Source organism: Bactrocera oleae, chromosome X, assembly GCF_042242935.1.
Source record: "Bactrocera oleae isolate idBacOlea1 chromosome X, idBacOlea1, whole genome shotgun sequence".
In the NCBI taxonomy this organism is placed as follows: domain Eukaryota; kingdom Metazoa; phylum Arthropoda; class Insecta; order Diptera; family Tephritidae; genus Bactrocera; species Bactrocera oleae.
This window is the reverse complement of record NC_091541.1, coordinates 16,782,005-16,802,201: the sequence shown is the minus strand read 5'-3', so window position 1 is coordinate 16,802,201 and position 20,197 is coordinate 16,782,005. Positions and strand designations below refer to the sequence as shown.

Sequence of the window (20,197 nt, the reverse complement as noted above, 5' to 3'; positions counted from 1 at the left end):
CAAAAAAAAAAAAAAAATTATTATTATTATTATTATTGTTATTATTATTGTTGTTATTATGATTGTTACTTTAAATATTATTTTTATTATTATTATTGTTATTATTATTATTGTTATTATTATTATTATTGTTGTTATTCCATACTTATCACTTTGTCATCCTCTATCTAAACATACCCCTTTTACCCCTGACATCAGGGGATGGTATATTAAAGTCTCCCTTTAATATTATTATTGTTATTATTATTATTATTATTATTATTATTATTGTTATTGTTATTTTGATTTTATTCCGGTTTTTGCTGCGGTGCAAAGTTGCTGCGAATTTCTAAATCTATTTTTCTTCTTTTTCCTATTTGTTTTATTTTTATGTTGCAACAGAACTGTAGCAGACCCTAATAAAAGTAAGTTATCTTCAGATGATGACATTACAACCAAGCAGTCTGAGTGCAAATATAAAATGATGATTGACGTGTTAAGTTGAACGTTTGCGGGCAAGACCCGATCCCATGTGCAAGGCTTGACGCGATTATTTGAAAATCTTTAGGGGTCTTAAAATAATTTCAGGAATTTGAATTTGACTTTTCAGAAAAGATGAAACTTGCGAAAGTTTTATAAACGAGGTGCTAGATTAAACTAAAAGAAATATTTTTCGAATGAATATTAAATATATAGTATCGTCAAAAGATGAAGAGAAAAACTTTTGAATAAAATAAATATTTAGCGCAAATCGCATAGTAGCAGGCTAGTATGTTGTCTCAGATTATCAAGTAATAAATTACAAATATATACAATAATGTAAATATCAACAAAAGTGTCGTAATTGTGTATGTTTTGAAATTGAAGTGCAAAATATTACATTCCATTTGGCACAGGAATATATAAATTTTTTTACACTCTAGCAAATTTGTTCACACCTATTCGAAATAGTGAAAAAATTACTGATTGGCACACAGCTTTAAATAAACTTGTCATTAAAGGAAATTGATAGGTTTCCGTGGTTCTGGTAGGACATTTCGGCAAAAAGAAAGTATTTTCTGTGGCAATACTAAATATTATATACACTTTGGTTCATTATCGATATATTGTTTGGTTCGTCTTTATTCGTATTCTGGACATAAAGTGGTTTTTATACATTTTACATTGAATATCCACCACAGAATCGAATAGATTAATTTGCGTTAACATAAGTAAGTTTACGTAAACATAAATTTAATTATTTTTAAATGAAATATTTAGAAACATTTCAAAACTATGTTTTGTATTATAGGTACATTACCGGTCAAAGTCATACATATATGGGTTTACTATCGCTTAAATGATATTTCGGATTGAGGGTGTTAATATGTCAATCCAAATATAACGCAAAAATATTAATATAATGTGGGCGCGTGTAGATTAAAAATATGTCTACAACTTCTAAATCGAAAATTGTGTATACATATGAGAAGAGCTATAAATATTTAGTAACACAAATGAATTGTTTTCTGTTTGATTTTGCCATGGTTAGTTTATTTTAAATTATATCCTGCAGTTGTAATTCGGTCTAGTCTGATGGATAATATTTTGACTTTTTTATAAGTTCTTTAGGAGTTTGATGCGTTTAAGTTCCTTCGATTATACACCAAAACTTTAAATGCTTTTCTCACATTTCCCAATACTTAGGTTGGAATTGAACGATTGGGCTGGGCTTTAGAATACCGTCCCCGAATTAGGGGTTAGAATGGATATATGTATAGAGGTATTTCTCTTTAAATTATAATTATTAAGATATTTGCATTTAAATATCAAAAAATTCGGAGTACATGTATAGTTAAGGTCCCCAAAGAAGAAGGCCCCAAAAATTAATTTTTTTTTAAATCGTAATGTTTGAACGCGAAGATTACAAATCCGTAAGTGAAGTAAATTTTTGCAATAATTTATTTACATATACATATGTATAAAAGTATATTTAACACACTGCACATATTTTTCAAGTAACTTAGTTCGTCGAACTCCTTTCCGCATCGGAGGCCTTTGGCTGCGCTTTAACAAAAATAACCCTGGTCGGTCCAATACCCTGGTGTCAATGGTTCTTTTGTATTGAACTCCTATCAGCACGAAATATAATTATGGGCACCCGGTGTTGGACCAACCAGGGTTATTTTTTTTAAGCGCGGCCGAAGGACGCCAGTGCAGAAAGGAGTTGCCACGCGAAAGAACATGTGCAAAGTGTGTACATTTTTTGGGTTTTTATTGTAAAAGTTAATTTGTATAAAAAATTTTAAAAAAAATTGAAATATTAAAAAATTAAACTTTCCGTTCAAGGATTTGTAATATTTGCGTCAAAATTAGACGATTCAAAAAAAATTATAATATTTGCAGCTTACTATGTTGAGGGACCAAAACTATACATTTATCAAAAATGCAACTATTACTATACATTTTTCGATTTCCAACCGAGTTGCTCGCATAAAACTCGTAGTATTTTGAACTGTATATAGATATTTCGTATGCAAAGAAATTAATAGTAACGAAGCGGAGTGTGTCTATGACTTATAGTATATGCTGGTCCCAAATATTAATGTATTTTATTTACAAACGTGAGTGGATACTATTATTGTTGCTATTATTATTATTGTTATTATACTCTCGCCACCTGTTGCTACAAAGTATAATAGTTTTGTTCAACTAACGGTTGTTTGTATCACCTAAAACTAATCGAGTTAGATAAAGGGTTCTATATATATAAATGATCAGGATGAAGAGACGAGTTGAAATCCGGGTGACTGTCTGTCCGTCTGTCCGTCCGTCCGTGCAAGCTGTAACTTGAGTAAAAATTGAGATATCTTCATGAAACTTGGTACACATGTTTCTTGGTACCGTAAGACGGTTGGTATTGCGGATGGGCGTAATCGGACCACTAAGCTCCGCAATAAGATACAAGACTGTTATTTGGTACAAAGGATCACATTAGGGAGGGGCATCTGCAGCTAAAATCTTTTTTTAAAAAGTGGGCGTGGTCCCGCCCCTAATAAGTTTAATATGCATATCTCCTAAACCGCTCAAGCTATAATACCCAAATTCCCTGGGAGCAAATCTATTGACGGGAAAAAATTAACTTTCCGCTCAAGGGTTTGTAATTTTTGCGTCAAGATAAGACGATTAAAAAAAATTATAATTTTCGCAGCTTACTTTGTTGAGGGACCAAAACTATACATTTATCAAAAATGCAACTATTGCTATACATTTTTTGATTTCCGACCGAGTTGCTCGGATAAAACTCGTAGTATTTCAAACTGTATATAGGTATTTCGTATGCAAAGAAATTAATACAAGTAGCAACGAAGTGAAGTGTGTCTATGACTTATGGTATATGTTGGTCCTAAATATTAATGTATTTGATTTACAATTTCGCTAGAAAAACGTGAGTGGATACTATTATTATTGTTATTATTATTATTATTTTATTTTTATTTTAATTTTATTTTTTATTTTTTTTTGGTGGGTGAGGGGGTGGAAAATGTCTTCCGCATCATCAGTGCTGTCGTCACAGCAACGGTATGTGCCACCTGCAGGTCACTAAAAGCCCCCCCTCTAGGGAACCGTCGCCCACCCTGGAACCGCGTTTGCATTACTTCAGGGTGGCGTTCCATTTTCCTCATTGAGAGATTTACATCTACGCACCTGCGTCCAGGTCCCGCTTTTTGCTGCGTAGCCAAGTTTCCGCGAATTTCTGGATAATAGACCAGGTAGCTTCGCTCTCCATCATGACGCTGATTAAGTTGTTTGCGCTTATTGGACCGACCAGGTCTTCTACCAAGCGGTGTGAGTGCAAATACAAAATGATGATTGACGTGTTAAGTTGAACGTTTGCGGGAAAGACCCGAACCCATGTGCAAGGCTTGACGCGATTATTTGAAAATCTTTAGGGGTCTTAAAATAAGCATGTTTTTAGACAAAATTTCCAAATTTCAGGAATTTGAATTTGACTTTTCAGAAAAGTCAAAACTTTCGAAAGTTTTATAAACGAGGTGCTAGATTATACTAAAAGAAATATTTTTCGAATGAATATTAAATATATAGTATCGTCAAAAGATGAAGAGAAAAACTTTTGAATAAAATAAATATTTAGCGCAAATCGCATAGTAGCAGGCTAGTATGTTGTCTCAGATTATCAAGTAATAAATTGCAAATATATACAATAATGTAAATATCAACAAAAGTGTCGTAATTGTGTATGTTTTGAAATTGAAGTGCAAAATATTACATTCCATTTGGCACAGGAATATATAAATTTTTTTACACTCTAGCAAATTTGTTCACACCTATTCGAAATAGTGAAAAAATTACTGATTGGCACACAGCTTTAAATAAACTTGTCATTAAAGGAAATTGATAGGTTTCCGTGGTTCTGGTAGGACATTTCGGCAAAAAGAAAGTATTTTCTGTGGCAATACTAAATATTATATACACTTTGGTTCATTATCGATATATTGTTTGGTTCGTCTTTATTCGTATTCTGGACATAAAGTGGTTTTTATACATTTTACATTGAATATCCACCACAGAATCGAATAGATTAATTTGCGTTAACATAAGTAAGTTTACGTAAACATAAATTTAATTATTTTTAAATGAAATATTTAGAAACATTTCAAAACTATGTTTTGTATTATAGGTACATTACCGGTCAAAGTCATACATATATGGGTTTACTATCGCTTAAATGATATTTCGGATTGAGGGTGTTAATATGTCAATCCAAATATAACGCAAAAATATTAATATAATGTGGGCGCGTGTAGATTAAAAATATGTCTACAACTTCTAAATCGAAAATTGTGTATACATATGAGAAGAGCTATAAATATTTAGTAACACAAATGAATTGTTTTCTGTTTGATTTTGCCATGGTTAGTTTATTTTAAATTATATCCTGCAGTTGTAATTCGGTCTAGTCTGATGGATAATATTTTGACTTTTTTATAAGTTCTTTAGGAGTTTGATGCGTTTAAGTTCCTTCGATTATACACCAAAACTTTAAATGCTTTTCTCACATTTCCCAATACTTAGGTTGGAATTGAACGATTGGGCTGGGCTTTAGAATACCGTCCCCGAATTAGGGGTTAGAATGGATATATGTATAGAGGTATTTCTCTTTAAATTATAATTATTAAGATATTTGCATTTAAATATCAAAAAATTCGGAGTACATGTATAGTTAAGGTCCCCAAAGAAGAAGGCCCCAAAAATTAATTTTTTTTTAAATCGTAATGTTTGAACGCGAAGATTACAAATCCGTAAGTGAAGTAAATTTTTGCAATAATTTATTTACATATACATATGTATAAAAGTATATTTAACACACTGCACATATTTTTCAAGTAACTTAGTTCGTCGAACTCCTTTCCGCATCGGAGGCCTTTGGCTGCGCTTTAACAAAAATAACCCTGGTCGGTCCAATACCCTGGTGTCAATGGTTCTTTTGTATTGAACTCCTATCAGCACGAAATATAATTATGGGCACCCGGTGTTGGACCAACCAGGGTTATTTTTTTTAAGCGCGGCCGAAGGACGCCAGTGCAGAAAGGAGTTGCCACGCGAAAGAACATGTGCAAAGTGTGTACATTTTTTGGGTTTTTATTGTAAAAGTTAATTTGTATAAAAAATTTTAAAAAAAATTGAAATATTAAAAAATTAAACTTTCCGTTCAAGGATTTGTAATATTTGCGTCAAAATTAGACGATTCAAAAAAAATTATAATATTTGCAGCTTACTATGTTGAGGGACCAAAACTATACATTTATCAAAAATGCAACTATTACTATACATTTTTCGATTTCCAACCGAGTTGCTCGCATAAAACTCGTAGTATTTTGAACTGTATATAGATATTTCGTATGCAAAGAAATTAATAGTAACGAAGCGGAGTGTGTCTATGACTTATAGTATATGCTGGTCCCAAATATTAATGTATTTTATTTACAAACGTGAGTGGATACTATTATTGTTGCTATTATTATTATTGTTATTATACTCTCGCCACCTGTTGCTACAAAGTATAATAGTTTTGTTCAACTAACGGTTGTTTGTATCACCTAAAACTAATCGAGTTAGATAAAGGGTTCTATATATATAAATGATCAGGATGAAGAGACGAGTTGAAATCCGGGTGACTGTCTGTCCGTCTGTCCGTCCGTCCGTGCAAGCTGTAACTTGAGTAAAAATTGAGATATCTTCATGAAACTTGGTACACATGTTTCTTGGTACCGTAAGACGGTTGGTATTGCGGATGGGCGTAATCGGACCACTAAGCTCCGCAATAAGATACAAGACTGTTATTTGGTACAAAGGATCACATTAGGGAGGGGCATCTGCAGCTAAAATCTTTTTTTAAAAAGTGGGCGTGGTCCCGCCCCTAATAAGTTTAATATGCATATCTCCTAAACCGCTCAAGCTATAATACCCAAATTCCCTGGGAGCAAATCTATTGACGGGAAAAAATTAACTTTCCGCTCAAGGGTTTGTAATTTTTGCGTCAAGATAAGACGATTAAAAAAAATTATAATTTTCGCAGCTTACTTTGTTGAGGGACCAAAACTATACATTTATCAAAAATGCAACTATTGCTATACATTTTTTGATTTCCGACCGAGTTGCTCGGATAAAACTCGTAGTATTTCAAACTGTATATAGGTATTTCGTATGCAAAGAAATTAATACAAGTAGCAACGAAGTGAAGTGTGTCTATGACTTATGGTATATGTTGGTCCTAAATATTAATGTATTTGATTTACAATTTCGCTAGAAAAACGTGAGTGGATACTATTATTATTGTTATTATTATTATTATTTTATTTTTATTTTAATTTTATTTTTTATTTTTTTTTGGTGGGTGAGGGGGTGGAAAATGTCTTCCGCATCATCAGTGCTGTCGTCACAGCAACGGTATGTGCCACCTGCAGGTCACTAAAAGCCCCCCCTCTAGGGAACCGTCGCCCACCCTGGAACCGCGTTTGCATTACTTCAGGGTGGCGTTCCATTTTCCTCATTGAGAGATTTACATCTACGCACCTGCGTCCAGGTCCCGCTTTTTGCTGCGTAGCCAAGTTTCCGCGAATTTCTGGATAATAGACCAGGTAGCTTCGCTCTCCATCATGACGCTGATTAAGTTGTTTGCGCTTATTGGACCGACCAGGTCTTCTACCAAGCGGTGTGAGTGCAAATACAAAATGATGATTGACGTGTTAAGTTGAACGTTTGCGGGAAAGACCCGAACCCATGTGCAAGGCTTGACGCGATTATTTGAAAATCTTTAGGGGTCTTAAAATAAGCATGTTTTTAGACAAAATTTCCAAATTTCAGGAATTTGAATTTGACTTTTCAGAAAAGTCAAAACTTTCGAAAGTTTTATAAACGAGGTGCTAGATTATACTAAAAGAAATATTTTTCGAATGAATATTAAATATATAGTATCGTCAAAAGATGAAGAGAAAAACTTTTGAATAAAATAAATATTTAGCGCAAATCGCATAGTAGCAGGCTAGTATGTTGTCTCAGATTATCAAGTAATAAATTGCAAATATATACAATAATGTAAATATCAACAAAAGTGTCGTAATTGTGTATGTTTTGAAATTGAAGTGCAAAATATTACATTCCATTTGGCACAGGAATATATAAATTTTTTTACACTCTAGCAAATTTGTTCACACCTATTCGAAATAGTGAAAAAATTACTGATTGGCACACAGCTTTAAATAAACTTGTCATTAAAGGAAATTGATAGGTTTCCGTGGTTCTGGTAGGACATTTCGGCAAAAAGAAAGTATTTTCTGTGGCAATACTAAATATTATATACACTTTGGTTCATTATCGATATATTGTTTGGTTCGTCTTTATTCGTATTCTGGACATAAAGTGGTTTTTATACATTTTACATTGAATATCCACCACAGAATCGAATAGATTAATTTGCGTTAACATAAGTAAGTTTACGTAAACATAAATTTAATTATTTTTAAATGAAATATTTAGAAACATTTCAAAACTATGTTTTGTATTATAGGTACATTACCGGTCAAAGTCATACATATATGGGTTTACTATCGCTTAAATGATATTTCGGATTGAGGGTGTTAATATGTCAATCCAAATATAACGCAAAAATATTAATATAATGTGGGCGCGTGTAGATTAAAAATATGTCTACAACTTCTAAATCGAAAATTGTGTATACATATGAGAAGAGCTATAAATATTTAGTAACACAAATGAATTGTTTTCTGTTTGATTTTGCCATGGTTAGTTTATTTTAAATTATATCCTGCAGTTGTAATTCGGTCTAGTCTGATGGATAATATTTTGACTTTTTTATAAGTTCTTTAGGAGTTTGATGCGTTTAAGTTCCTTCGATTATACACCAAAACTTTAAATGCTTTTCTCACATTTCCCAATACTTAGGTTGGAATTGAACGATTGGGCTGGGCTTTAGAATACCGTCCCCGAATTAGGGGTTAGAATGGATATATGTATAGAGGTATTTCTCTTTAAATTATAATTATTAAGATATTTGCATTTAAATATCAAAAAATTCGGAGTACATGTATAGTTAAGGTCCCCAAAGAAGAAGGCCCCAAAAATTAATTTTTTTTTAAATCGTAATGTTTGAACGCGAAGATTACAAATCCGTAAGTGAAGTAAATTTTTGCAATAATTTATTTACATATACATATGTATAAAAGTATATTTAACACACTGCACATATTTTTCAAGTAACTTAGTTCGTCGAACTCTTTCCGCATCGGAGGCCTTTGGCTGCGCTTTAACAAAAATAACCCTGGTCGGTCCAATACCCTGGTGTCAATGGTTCTTTTGTATTGAACTCCTATCAGCACGAAATATAATTATGGGCACCCGGTGTTGGACCAACCAGGGTTATTTTTTTTAAGCGCGGCCGAAGGACGCCAGTGCAGAAAGGAGTTGCCACGCGAAAGAACATGTGCAAAGTGTGTACATTTTTTGGGTTTTTATTGTAAAAGTTAATTTGTATAAAAAATTAAAAAAAAAATTGAAATATTAAAAAGTTAAACTTTCCGTTCAAGGATTTGTAATATTTGCGTCAAAATTAGACGATTCAAAAAAAATTATAATATTTGCAGCTTACTATGTTGAGGGACCAAAACTATACATTTATCAAAAATGCAACTATTACTATACATTTTTCGATTTCCAACCGAGTTGCTCGCATAAAACTCGTAGTATTTTGAACTGTATATAGATATTTCGTATGCAAAGAAATTAATAGTAACGAAGCGGAGTGTGTCTATGACTTATAGTATATGCTGGTCCCAAATATTAATGTATTTTATTTACAAACGTGAGTGGATACTATTATTGTTGCTATTATTATTATTGTTATTATACTCTCGCCACCTGTTGCTACAAAGTATAATAGTTTTGTTCAACTAACGGTTGTTTGTATCACCTAAAACTAATCGAGTTAGATAAAGGGTTCTATATATATAAATGATCAGGATGAAGAGACGAGTTGAAATCCGGGTGACTGTCTGTCCGTCTGTCCGTCCGTCCGTGCAAGCTGTAACTTGAGTAAAAATTGAGATATCTTCATGAAACTTGGTACACATGTTTCTTGATACCGTAAGACGGTTGGTATTGCGGATGGGCGTAATCGGACCACTAAGCTCCGCAATAAGATACAAGACTGTTATTTGGTACAAAGGATCACATTAGGGAGGGGCATCTGCAGCTAAAATCTTTTTTTAAAAAGTGGGCGTGGTCCCGCCCCTAATAAGTTTAATATGCATATCTCCTAAACCGCTCAAGCTATAATACCCAAATTCCCTGGGAGCAAATCTATTGACGGGAAAAAATTAACTTTCCGCTCAAGGGTTTGTAATTTTTGCGTCAAGATAAGACGATTAAAAAAAATTATAATTTTCGCAGCTTACTTTGTTGAGGGACCAAAACTATACATTTATCAAAAATGCAACTATTGCTATACATTTTTTGATTTCCGACCGAGTTGCTCGGATAAAACTCGTAGTATTTCAAACTGTATATAGGTATTTCGTATGCAAAGAAATTAATACAAGTAGCAACGAAGTGAAGTGTGTCTATGACTTATGGTATATGTTGGTCCTAAATATTAATGTATTTGATTTACAATTTCGCTAGAAAAACGTGAGTGGATACTATTATTATTGTTATTATTATTATTATTTTATTTTTATTTTAATTTTATTTTTTATTTTTTTTTTGGCGGGTGAGGGGGTGGAAAATGTCTTCCGCATCATCAGTGCTGTCGTCACAGCAACGGTATGTGCCACTTGCAGGTCACTAAAAACCCCCCTCTAGGGAACCGTCGCCCACCATGGAACCGCGTTTGCATTACTTCAGGGTGGCGTTCCATTTTCCTCATTGAGAGATTTACATCTACGCACCTGCGTCCAGGTCCCGCTTTTTGCTGCGTAGCCAAGTTTCTGCGAATTTCTGGATAATAGACCAGTTAGCTTCGCTCTCCATCATGACGCTGATTAAGTTGTTTGCGCTTATTGGACCGACCAGGTCTTCTACGGCGGTACGTTTCCTTTGCCATTGCTCACATTTAAAGAATGTGTGTTCAGCGTCGTCTTCAGTCGCATCGTTGTATAGGCATGCCGGCTCTTCGACTTTTCCCATTCTGTAGAGATACTTTTTGAAGTATCCATGACCGGATAGTAGCTGCGTTATGTAGAAGTCGACTTCTCCGAATTTTCGACTTGTCCATAAGTTTAGGTCTCTTATAAGTCTGGCCGTCCATCTGCCGCGACTCTCATTCTCCAATCTTCGTTGCCATGCTGATATTGTGTCTTTCTTTATTTGGTCTAATGCGCTCTTGTTGTATTAAGACATTTTCTTTAGCTCCCACAGCTTTTTCCTTTCGTATGCCAGAAGGTCAATTGGGGCATTTCCGCTTATGACTAATATTGCATCACCTGACACCGTTCGGTAAGCTAATACAACTCTGAGAGGTGCGGTGCGGTATACTCTAGCCGGTTTTCCTTTTTTAACACATCTGCCCAAATCTCTGCTCCGTATAAAAGGACGATGATGGTCGTGGACATTAGAAGGTTTCTCTTTTCTTGGCCATTAGTCTGCTGAGTTGGGAGGTGATTTTCGCTGCTTTTCGTGCGGCGTGCTGGATTTGTACCCAGAAAGTTAATCTGGGGTCCAGTCTTACGCCTAGGCAGCTCACCGCTTTTTGTGTCCTTAGAGTGTCCGTAATCGTTTGCATACTTATTTCGAGAGGTATGTGCTTATTTGTTAGCAGTAGTAGTTCTGCATAGCCAATTAGGTACGTTATATTAAGCATTGTGTGCTCGACAACTTTTCTGCATTTTTAGGAGAGCTGCTAGATGGGTTATGGTCGTCTATTGCGGAGATTAATTTCGAAGTGTTTAGTTTCGAGACGTTCCATTTTCGGGCTCCAGTATTTTTTCTGTACTGGTGGGCGTTTGTTCCGGTGTCCACCTCAAAAGAGATGTACTGGTGATCGCTGCCAGTGTAATCTTCTAGGACTCTCCATTTCTTTATTGAGCCAGCCATGCGTTCTGTTGATAGGGTGATGTCTGGTGTGGTTTCCTCGCAACCCGGTCTTCTAATCGTGGTTGCATTTCCCATATTAAGCACTCCTCTCGAGTCCGTGTTTGGCATACCCCACTCTATGGCTTTTGAATTCAGGTCTCCGGCGATAATTAATTGACCTTCTATAGACCTGGCTGTATCTTCTATATTGTCGAGCTTTTCTTGAAATTCTTGTATGCTGTCGCTTGGCGTCAGGTAGCAGCTAATTACTGTGAAAAGGTCGCAACTGGCCCAGACGAAACCGTTGCTGTTCCCTTTACCTGTGATGGTGATTTTACTTCTTGGGGGTAGCCATATAGCTGCGGTTGAGCTGCCATCTTCTAACCAGGTCCCACTCTCCTTCTTTTTATATTGCTCGCTTATGATGATAAAGTCGTAACCGTTCTCCGTCGCCATTTGCGAGAGTAAAGCGTCAGCAGCCTTGCATCTATGCATATTGGCCTGTAGAGTATTCATTTGTTCTGATGATTCCTATATACCGTACATTTTGCGGAGCCCGGGATATGGTCGACTTTTTCGTGTTTAGCCTCTTCGCAGAGGCAGCATGAGGGGGGTTTTGTGCACTCTTTTAATTTGTGACCTGGTTGGCCGCATTTTATGCAAGTGCCTTGCCCTCTCCTGTCGGGCCCTTTGCAGTTCCAGGTCAAGTGCCCTGGTCCAAAGCAGCGGTAGCACCTTTTGGCGTTTTCTTTCAGTCGCAGCCTGCAGTTAACCCAGCCAATTTTAATACGTGTCTTTCGCATCAGTGTGTCAGCTTTATCCTGATGAAGCGTTATATACGCCCTTACCTGCTCTCTTGTGTTAGGTGCAGTTATGTTTATTGTAAAGTCTTCGATGGGGTCCTGTACCACTTCTTTTACGGCCTCTGCGACTTCGTTTTTTGTTGTGAGTGAATCGAGGTCTCTAATCTCAATAGTAGCCTTTGGTTTAAGGTCGGCCACTGTTGCGGAGTTTTGAAGGGTGTGCTTGAGTGCCTCACAGAAGTTGGCTTTTGCAGTCTGTCCCTTCTTCAGCTCTAATAGTAGCGCCCCGGCTCTTGTTTTGCGGATCCCTTTAATCTTAACATCTGCTTCTTTTAGATTTACTTTGCTACGGATGTTCTTAAGGACCTCGGTGTAGCTATTGCCTTCTGTTGGCTTAATAATCACGGCCACTGATTGTCGCTTGGCTTTATAATATGCTCTCTGACTTGCAGCTATATTCTTCCCTTTTTGCTTATCTTCTGTGGTTTTGAGTGCTTCCACCACCTTGCCACCTTCTGCGTGGGTCTTTTCGTCCTTTTGTGCAAAACTTTCTGCCACTGGCCCTCCTTTTCATTCCGTGGTCGCACTGTTTCTCGAGGCTCGACAGGGTTTGTTGCGCGCCGCTTCGAAGTTATTGGCTCGGGGGTCGTGATGCGCCTGCTTGAATGTCCCCGTCTTTTCTCGGCTTCAGCGATGAGCCAGTTTTTACGGTAACTCTTTATTACGTCAAAGAGTTCGTCTAGCTGTGCCGCTACGTTCTTAACGTCCATGCTGACATTTTTCTGTTTGGCCATCGCCATCTTCATTATTTGCACGATGCTCTTGCACTTTTCTAAGTATTCCTCTTCTGCCTGTCTCATTTGAGTGATTTACTCCTGTTTCGCGCTTCCCTTCTCCTTGTTTTGCCGATCCTGTTTGCGTAGCCGGGGTTTTATCCAGCTGTTTTGGAGTGGGGGAAAGTATAGGGGATCTAAGAATCCTACTACTCCTACGGAAGACGGTCCCGTATTCCACGTCTTGGCCATCTTTATTTTGTTGTGTTTTTTCTTGTTGTTCTTTTTGTTGGGGTTTTTGTTGTTGTTGTGGTGTATTCATTTTGTTCTGATGGGTCTCCGCTTCAAGCCGCTATCTCCGCGCGTTGTAACAGTTGCCCTATATAAACCCCGTGGTTATCTATGCAAGCAGGGAGGCCACGCGAGGGTTGACACAAGTCCTTATGGGAGCTTATGTTCAGAGCCAGGTTCGGGCACAAATCAGGAGCTCGTCTCAACTGAAACTGTACGGCCAAGAATATATGGCGACGTGCATTGAACGTACTTGAAGACCTGCCATGGTTTTGACGAGACGGAGATGAGGACAGCATTAGCCTACCAGCCATTTCGGTGAGATGTCACTCTTACCTACTGAGGTGGTAGAATGCTGCTCTGACCAGCCCTTTGTCAATCTAATCCTTTCCGGCTTTCCAGTATACCATTATCAGAATCTTATTGGCCTCGATTCTGATGGGCGCTTGCCCAGGGTTTTCATCTTCATCCGTACACATTGGGTACTGTCGCTGTATTGATATCTCGGTGTGAGTGCAAATACAAAATGATGATTGACGTGTTAAGTTGAACGTTTGCGGGAAAGACCCGAACCCATGTGCAAGGCTTGACGCGAATTTTTGAAAATATTTAGGAATCTTAAAATAAGCATGTTTTTAGACAAAATTTCCAAATTTCAGGAATTTGAATTTGACTTTTCAGAAAAGATGAAACTTGCGAAAGTTTTATAAACGAGGTGCTAGGTTATATTAAAAGAAATATTTTTCGAATGAATATTAAATATATAGTATCGTCAAAAGATGAAGAGAAAAACTTTTGAATAAAAGTAAATATTTAGCGCAAGTCGCATAGTAGCAGGCTAGTATGTTGTCTCAGATTATCAAGTAATAAATTACAAATATATACAATAATGTAAATATCAACAAAAGTGTCGTTATTGTGTATGTTTTGAAATTGAAGTACAAAATATTACATTCCACATCTAGCAAATTTGTTCACACCTATTCGAAATAGTGAAAAGAATTACTGATTGGCACACAGCCTTAAATAAACTTGTCATTAAAGAAAATTGATAGGTTTCGGTGGTTCTGGTAGGGCATTTCGGCAAAAAGAAAGTATTTTCTGTGGCAATACTAAATATTATACACACTTTGGTTCATTATCTTTATTCGTATTCTGGACAGTTCGTTTTTAAGTGGCATTGGTTATTGGCTGTTATCAAGGAAGTAATGTTTACTGTAAAAGTGGGTTTTATACATTTTACATTGAATATCCACCACAGAATCGAATAGATTAATTTGCGTTAACATAAGTAAGTTTACGTAAACATAAATTTAATTATTTTTAAATGAAATATTTAGAAACATTTCAAACCTATGTTTTGTATTATAGGTACATTACCGGCCAAAGTCATCCATATATGGATTTACTATCGCTTAAATCATATTTCGGATTGAGGGTGTTAATGTCAATCCAAATATAACGCAAAAATATTAATATAATGTGGGCGCGTGTAGATTAAAAATATGTCTACAACTTCTAAATCGAAAATGAATTGTTTTCTGTTTGATTGTGCCATGGTTAGTTTATTTTAAATTATATCCTGCAGTTGTAATTCGGTCTAGTCTGTTGGATAATATTTTGACTTTTTTTTATAAGTTCTTAATGATTTTTTTGCGTTTAAGTTCCTTCGATTATACACCAAAACTTTAAATGCCTTTCTCACAATTCCCAACACTTAGGTTGGAATTGAGCGATTGGGCTGGGCTTTAGAATACCGTCCCCGAATTAGGGGTTAGAATGGATATATGTATAGAGCTATTTCTCTTTAAATTATAATTATTAAGATATTTGCATTTAAATATCAAAAAATTCGGAGTACATGTATAGTTAAGGTCCCCAAAGAACGGGGCCCCAAAAATTAATTTTTTTTTTAATCGTCCTGTTTGAACGCGAAGATTACAAATCCGTAAGTGGAGTAAATTTTTTCAATAATTTATTTACATATACATATATATAAAAGTATATTTAACACACTGCACATATTTTTCAAGTAACTTAGTTCGTCGAACTCCTTTCCGCCTCGGAGGCTTTTGGCCGCGCTTTAACAAAAATAACCCTGGTCGGTCCAACACCTTGGTGTCAATGGTTCTTTTGTATTGAACTCCTATCAGCACGAAAAATAATTATGGGCACCCTGTGTTGGACCGACCAGGGTTATTTTTTTTAAGCGCGGCCGAAGGACGCCTGTGCAAAAAGGAGTTGCCACTCGAAAGAACATGTGCAAAGTGTGTTAATTTTTTGGATTTTTTTTGTAAAAGTTCATTTGAATAAAAAATTAAAAAAAAATTGAATTATATTATTGAAAAAATAAACTTTCCGCTCAAGGATTTGTAATCTTTGCGTCAAAATAAGACGATTCAAAAAAAATTATAATTTTCGCAGATTACTTTGTTGAGGGACCAAAACTATGCATTTATCAAAAATGCAACTATTACTATACATTTTTCGATTTCCGACCGAGTTGCTCGGATAAAACTCGTAGTATTTCGAACTGTATATAGATATTATATTTCGTATGCAAAGAAATTAATAGTAACGAAGCGGAGTGTGTCTATGACTTATAGTATATGCTGGTCCTAAATATTAATGTATTTGATTTACAATTTCGCTCGAAAAATGTGAGTGGATACTATTTTTATTGTTATTATTATTGTTGTTTTTATTATTATTGTTATTATTATTATTGTTATTATTATTATGGAACATGTACTACGCATCAAGAAAAGGGACATGGACGCGGACCCTCCGAACAATCCCACTCAATAGAAGATAGTCGGCCTGATGCTGGCTACAAACCAGTAGGCATCCCTGGACGCAGAGAGAGTAGAAACTGACCCGATATGGGTCCATCTTGGAAACCTTGCTCTGAAGTAATGCGAAAGCGGTCCCGGGGCAAGGTAAAAATCCATGATAGAAGGGGGGAGTGTTTTAGTGGGTACACCACTCACGTAGGATGACAATCCCTATATGGTGCGAAGGCATTTTAAACCCTCCTTATGGCCTAAAAAAAAAAAAAAATTATTATTATTATTGTTATTATTATTGTTGTTATATGATTGTTATTTTAAATATTATTTTTATTATTATTATTGTTATTATTATTATTATTGTTGTTATTCCATACTTATCACTTTGTCAACATGGAACCCATTTACAATTGTGCTATGAAATGCTTATTTGAAGCAAATATATAAATAATTGATATAAAATAAATGTGTAGAAAAGAAAAAATATATATTGTAGTGAAGTGTTAGTGTATAATAAGTGCATAATATAAAAAAAAATTAACTATATATCGAGAAATTGCAAGATAAAATTTGTAAAATTTTCAAATAAAAATGCAAATATCTTGAAAACTATAAAATCCTGGCGGCTATTCTGGATCGTGAGAGTCTCTTCTATCTAAACATACCCCTTTTACCCCTGACATCAGGGGATGGTATATTAAAGTCTCCCTTTAATATTATTATTGTTATTATTATTATTATTATTATTATTATTGTTATTGTTATTTTGATTTTATTCCGGTTTTTGCTGCGGTGCAAAGTTGCTGCGAATTTCTAAATCTATTTTTCTTCTTTTTCCTATTTGTTTTATTTTTATTTTGCAACAGAACTGTAGCAGACCCTAATAAAAGTTAGTTATCTTCCGATGATGACATTACAACCAAGCGGTCTGAGTGCAAATATAAAATGATGATTGACGTGTTAAGTTGAACGTTTGCGGGCAAGACACATGTGCAAGGCTTGACGCGATTATTTGAAAATCTTTAGGGGTCTTAAAATAAACATGTTTTTAGACAAAATTTCCAAATTTCAGGAATTTGAATTTGACTTTTCAGAAAAGATGAAACTTTCGAAAGTTTTATAAACGAGGTGCTAGATTAAACTAAAAGAAATATTTTTCGAATGAATATTAAATATATACGTCAAAAGATGAAAAGAAAAACTTTTGAATAAAAGTAAATATTTAGCGCAAGTCGCATAGTAGCAGGCTAGTATGTTGTCTCAGATTATCAAGTAATAAATTACAAATATAAACAATAATGTAAATATCAACAAAAGTGTCGTAATCGTGTATGTTTTGAAATTGAAGTGCAAAATATTACATTCCGTTTGGCACAGGAATATATAAATTTTTTTACACTCTAGCATATTTGTTCACACCTATTCGAAATAGTGAAAAGAATTACTGATAGGCACACAGCTTTAAATAAACTTGTCATTAAAGGAAATTGATAGGTTTCGGTGGTTCTGGTAGGGCATTTCGGCAAAAAGAAAGTATTTTCTGTGGCAATACTAAATATTATACACACTTTGGTTCATTATCTTTATTCGTATTCTGGACAGTTCGTTTTTAAGTGGCATTGGTTATTGGCTGTTATCAAGGAAGTAATGTTTACTGTAAAAGTGGTTTTTATACATTTTACATTGAATAATTTGCGTTAACATAAGTAAGTTTACGTAAACATAAATTTAATTATTTTTAAATGAAATATTTAGAAACATTTCAAAACTATGTTTTGTATTATAGGTACATTACCGGCCAAGGTCATGTATATATGGATTTACTATCGCTTAAATCATATTTCGGATTGCGGGTGTTAATATGTCAATCCAAATATAACGCAAAAATATTAATATAATGTGGGCGCGTGTAGATTAAAAATATGTCTACAACTTTTAAATCGAAAATGAATTGTTTTCTGTTTGATTGTGCCATGTCAAGTTTATTTTAAATTATTTTTCTGCAGTGGTAATTCGGTCTAGTCTGTTGGATAATATTTTGACTATTTTATAAGTTCTTAATGATTTTTTTGCGTTTAAGTTCCTTCGATTATACACCAAAACTTTAAATGCCTTTCTCACAATTCCCAACACTTAGGTTGGAATTGAGCGATTGGGCTGGGCTTTAGAATACCGTCCCCCAATTTGGGGTTAGAATGGATATATGTATAGAGGTATTTCTCTTTAAATTATAATTATTAAGATATTTGCATTTAAATATCAAAAAATTCGGAGTAGATGTATAGTTAAGGTCCCCAAAGAAGGAGGCCCCAAAAATTAATTTTTTTTTAAATCGTCCTGTTTGAACGCGAAAATTACAAATCCGTAAGTGGAGTAAATTTTTTCAATAATTTATTTACATATACATATATATAAAAGTATATTTAACACACTGCACATATTTTTCAAGTAACTTAGTTCGTCGAACTCCTTTCCGCCTCGGAGGCTTTTGGCCGCGCTTTAACAAAAATAACCCTGGTCGGTCCAACACCTTGGTGTCAATGGTTCTTTTGTATTGAACTCCTATCAGCACGAAAAATAATTATGGGCACCCTGGTGGACCAGGGTTATTTTTTTTAAGTGCGGCCGAAGGACGCCAGTGCAGAAAGGAGTTGCCACTCGAAAGAATATGTGCAAAGTGTGTTAATTTTTTGAATTTTTTTTTGTAAAAGTTCATTTGTATAAAAAATTAAAAAAAAAATTGAATTATATTATTGAAAAAATAAACTTTCCGCTCAAGGATTTGTAATCTTTGCGTCAAAATAAGACGATTCAAAAAAAATTATAATTTTCGCAGATTACTTTGTTGAGGGACCAAAACTATGCATTTATCAAAAATGCAACTATTACTATACATTTTTCGATTTCCGACCGAGTTGCTCGGATAAAACTCGTAGTATTTCGAACTGTATATAGATATTTCATATGCAAAGAAATTAATATAATGAAGCGGAGTGTGTCTATGACTTATGGTATATGTTGTTCCTAAATATTAATGTATTTGATTTACAATTTCGCTCGAAAAATGTGAGTGGATACTATTATTATTGTTATTATTATTATTGTTTTTATTATTATTGTTATTATTATTATTGTTATTATTATTATGGAACATGTACTACGCATCAAGAAAAGGGACATGGACGCGGACCCTCCGAACAATCCCACTCAATAGAAGATAGTCGGCCTGATGCTGGCTACAAACCAGTAGGCATCCCTGGACGCAGAGAGAGTAGAAACTGACCCGATATGGGTCCATCTTGGAAACCTTGCTCTGAAGTAATGCGAAAGCGGTCCCGGGGCAAGGTAAAAATCCATGATAGAAGGGGGAAGTGTTTTAGTGGGTACACCACTCACGTAGGATGACGATCCCTATATGGTGCGAAGGCATTTTAAACCCTCCTTACGGCCTAAAAAAAAAAAAAAAATTATTATTATTATTATTATTGTTATTATTATTGTTGTTATTATGATTGTTATTTTAAATATTATTTTTATTATTATTATTGTTATTATTATTATTATTGTTGATATTCCATACTTATCACTTTGTCAACATGGAACCCATTTGCTATTGTGCTATGAAATGCTTATTTAAAGCAAATATATAAATAATTGATATAAAATAAATGTGTAGAAAAGAAAAAATATATATTGTAGTGAAGTGTTAGTGTATAATAAGTGCATAATATAAAAAAAAATTAACTATATATCGAGAAATTGCAAGATAAAATTTGTAAAATTTTCAAATAAAAATGCAAATATCTTGAAAACTATAAAATCCTGGCGGCTATTCTGGATCGTGAGAGTCTCCTCTATCTAAACATACCCCTTTTACCCCTGACATCAGGGGATGGTATATTAAAGTCTCCCTTTAATATTATTATTGTTATTATTATTATTATTATTATTATTATTATTATTATTATTATTA

At 34.5% G+C, this 20,197-nt stretch overlaps 2 protein-coding genes across 6 annotated transcripts in view; one reads left to right on the top strand and one right to left on the bottom strand.

Moving 5' to 3' along the window:
- Window positions 1–20,197, top strand: part of LOC106623764 (RNA-binding protein MEX3B) — a 680,038-nt gene that overhangs the window by 101,293 nt on the left and 558,548 nt on the right. The gene's annotated exons all lie outside the window — the stretch shown is intronic.
- LOC138858081 (uncharacterized) lies at window positions 11,344–12,063 on the bottom strand. Its single transcript, XM_070112545.1, has one exon. It carries the CDS (start codon window positions 12,061–12,063, stop codon window positions 11,344–11,346), a length of 720 nt encoding a protein of 239 aa, XP_069968646.1.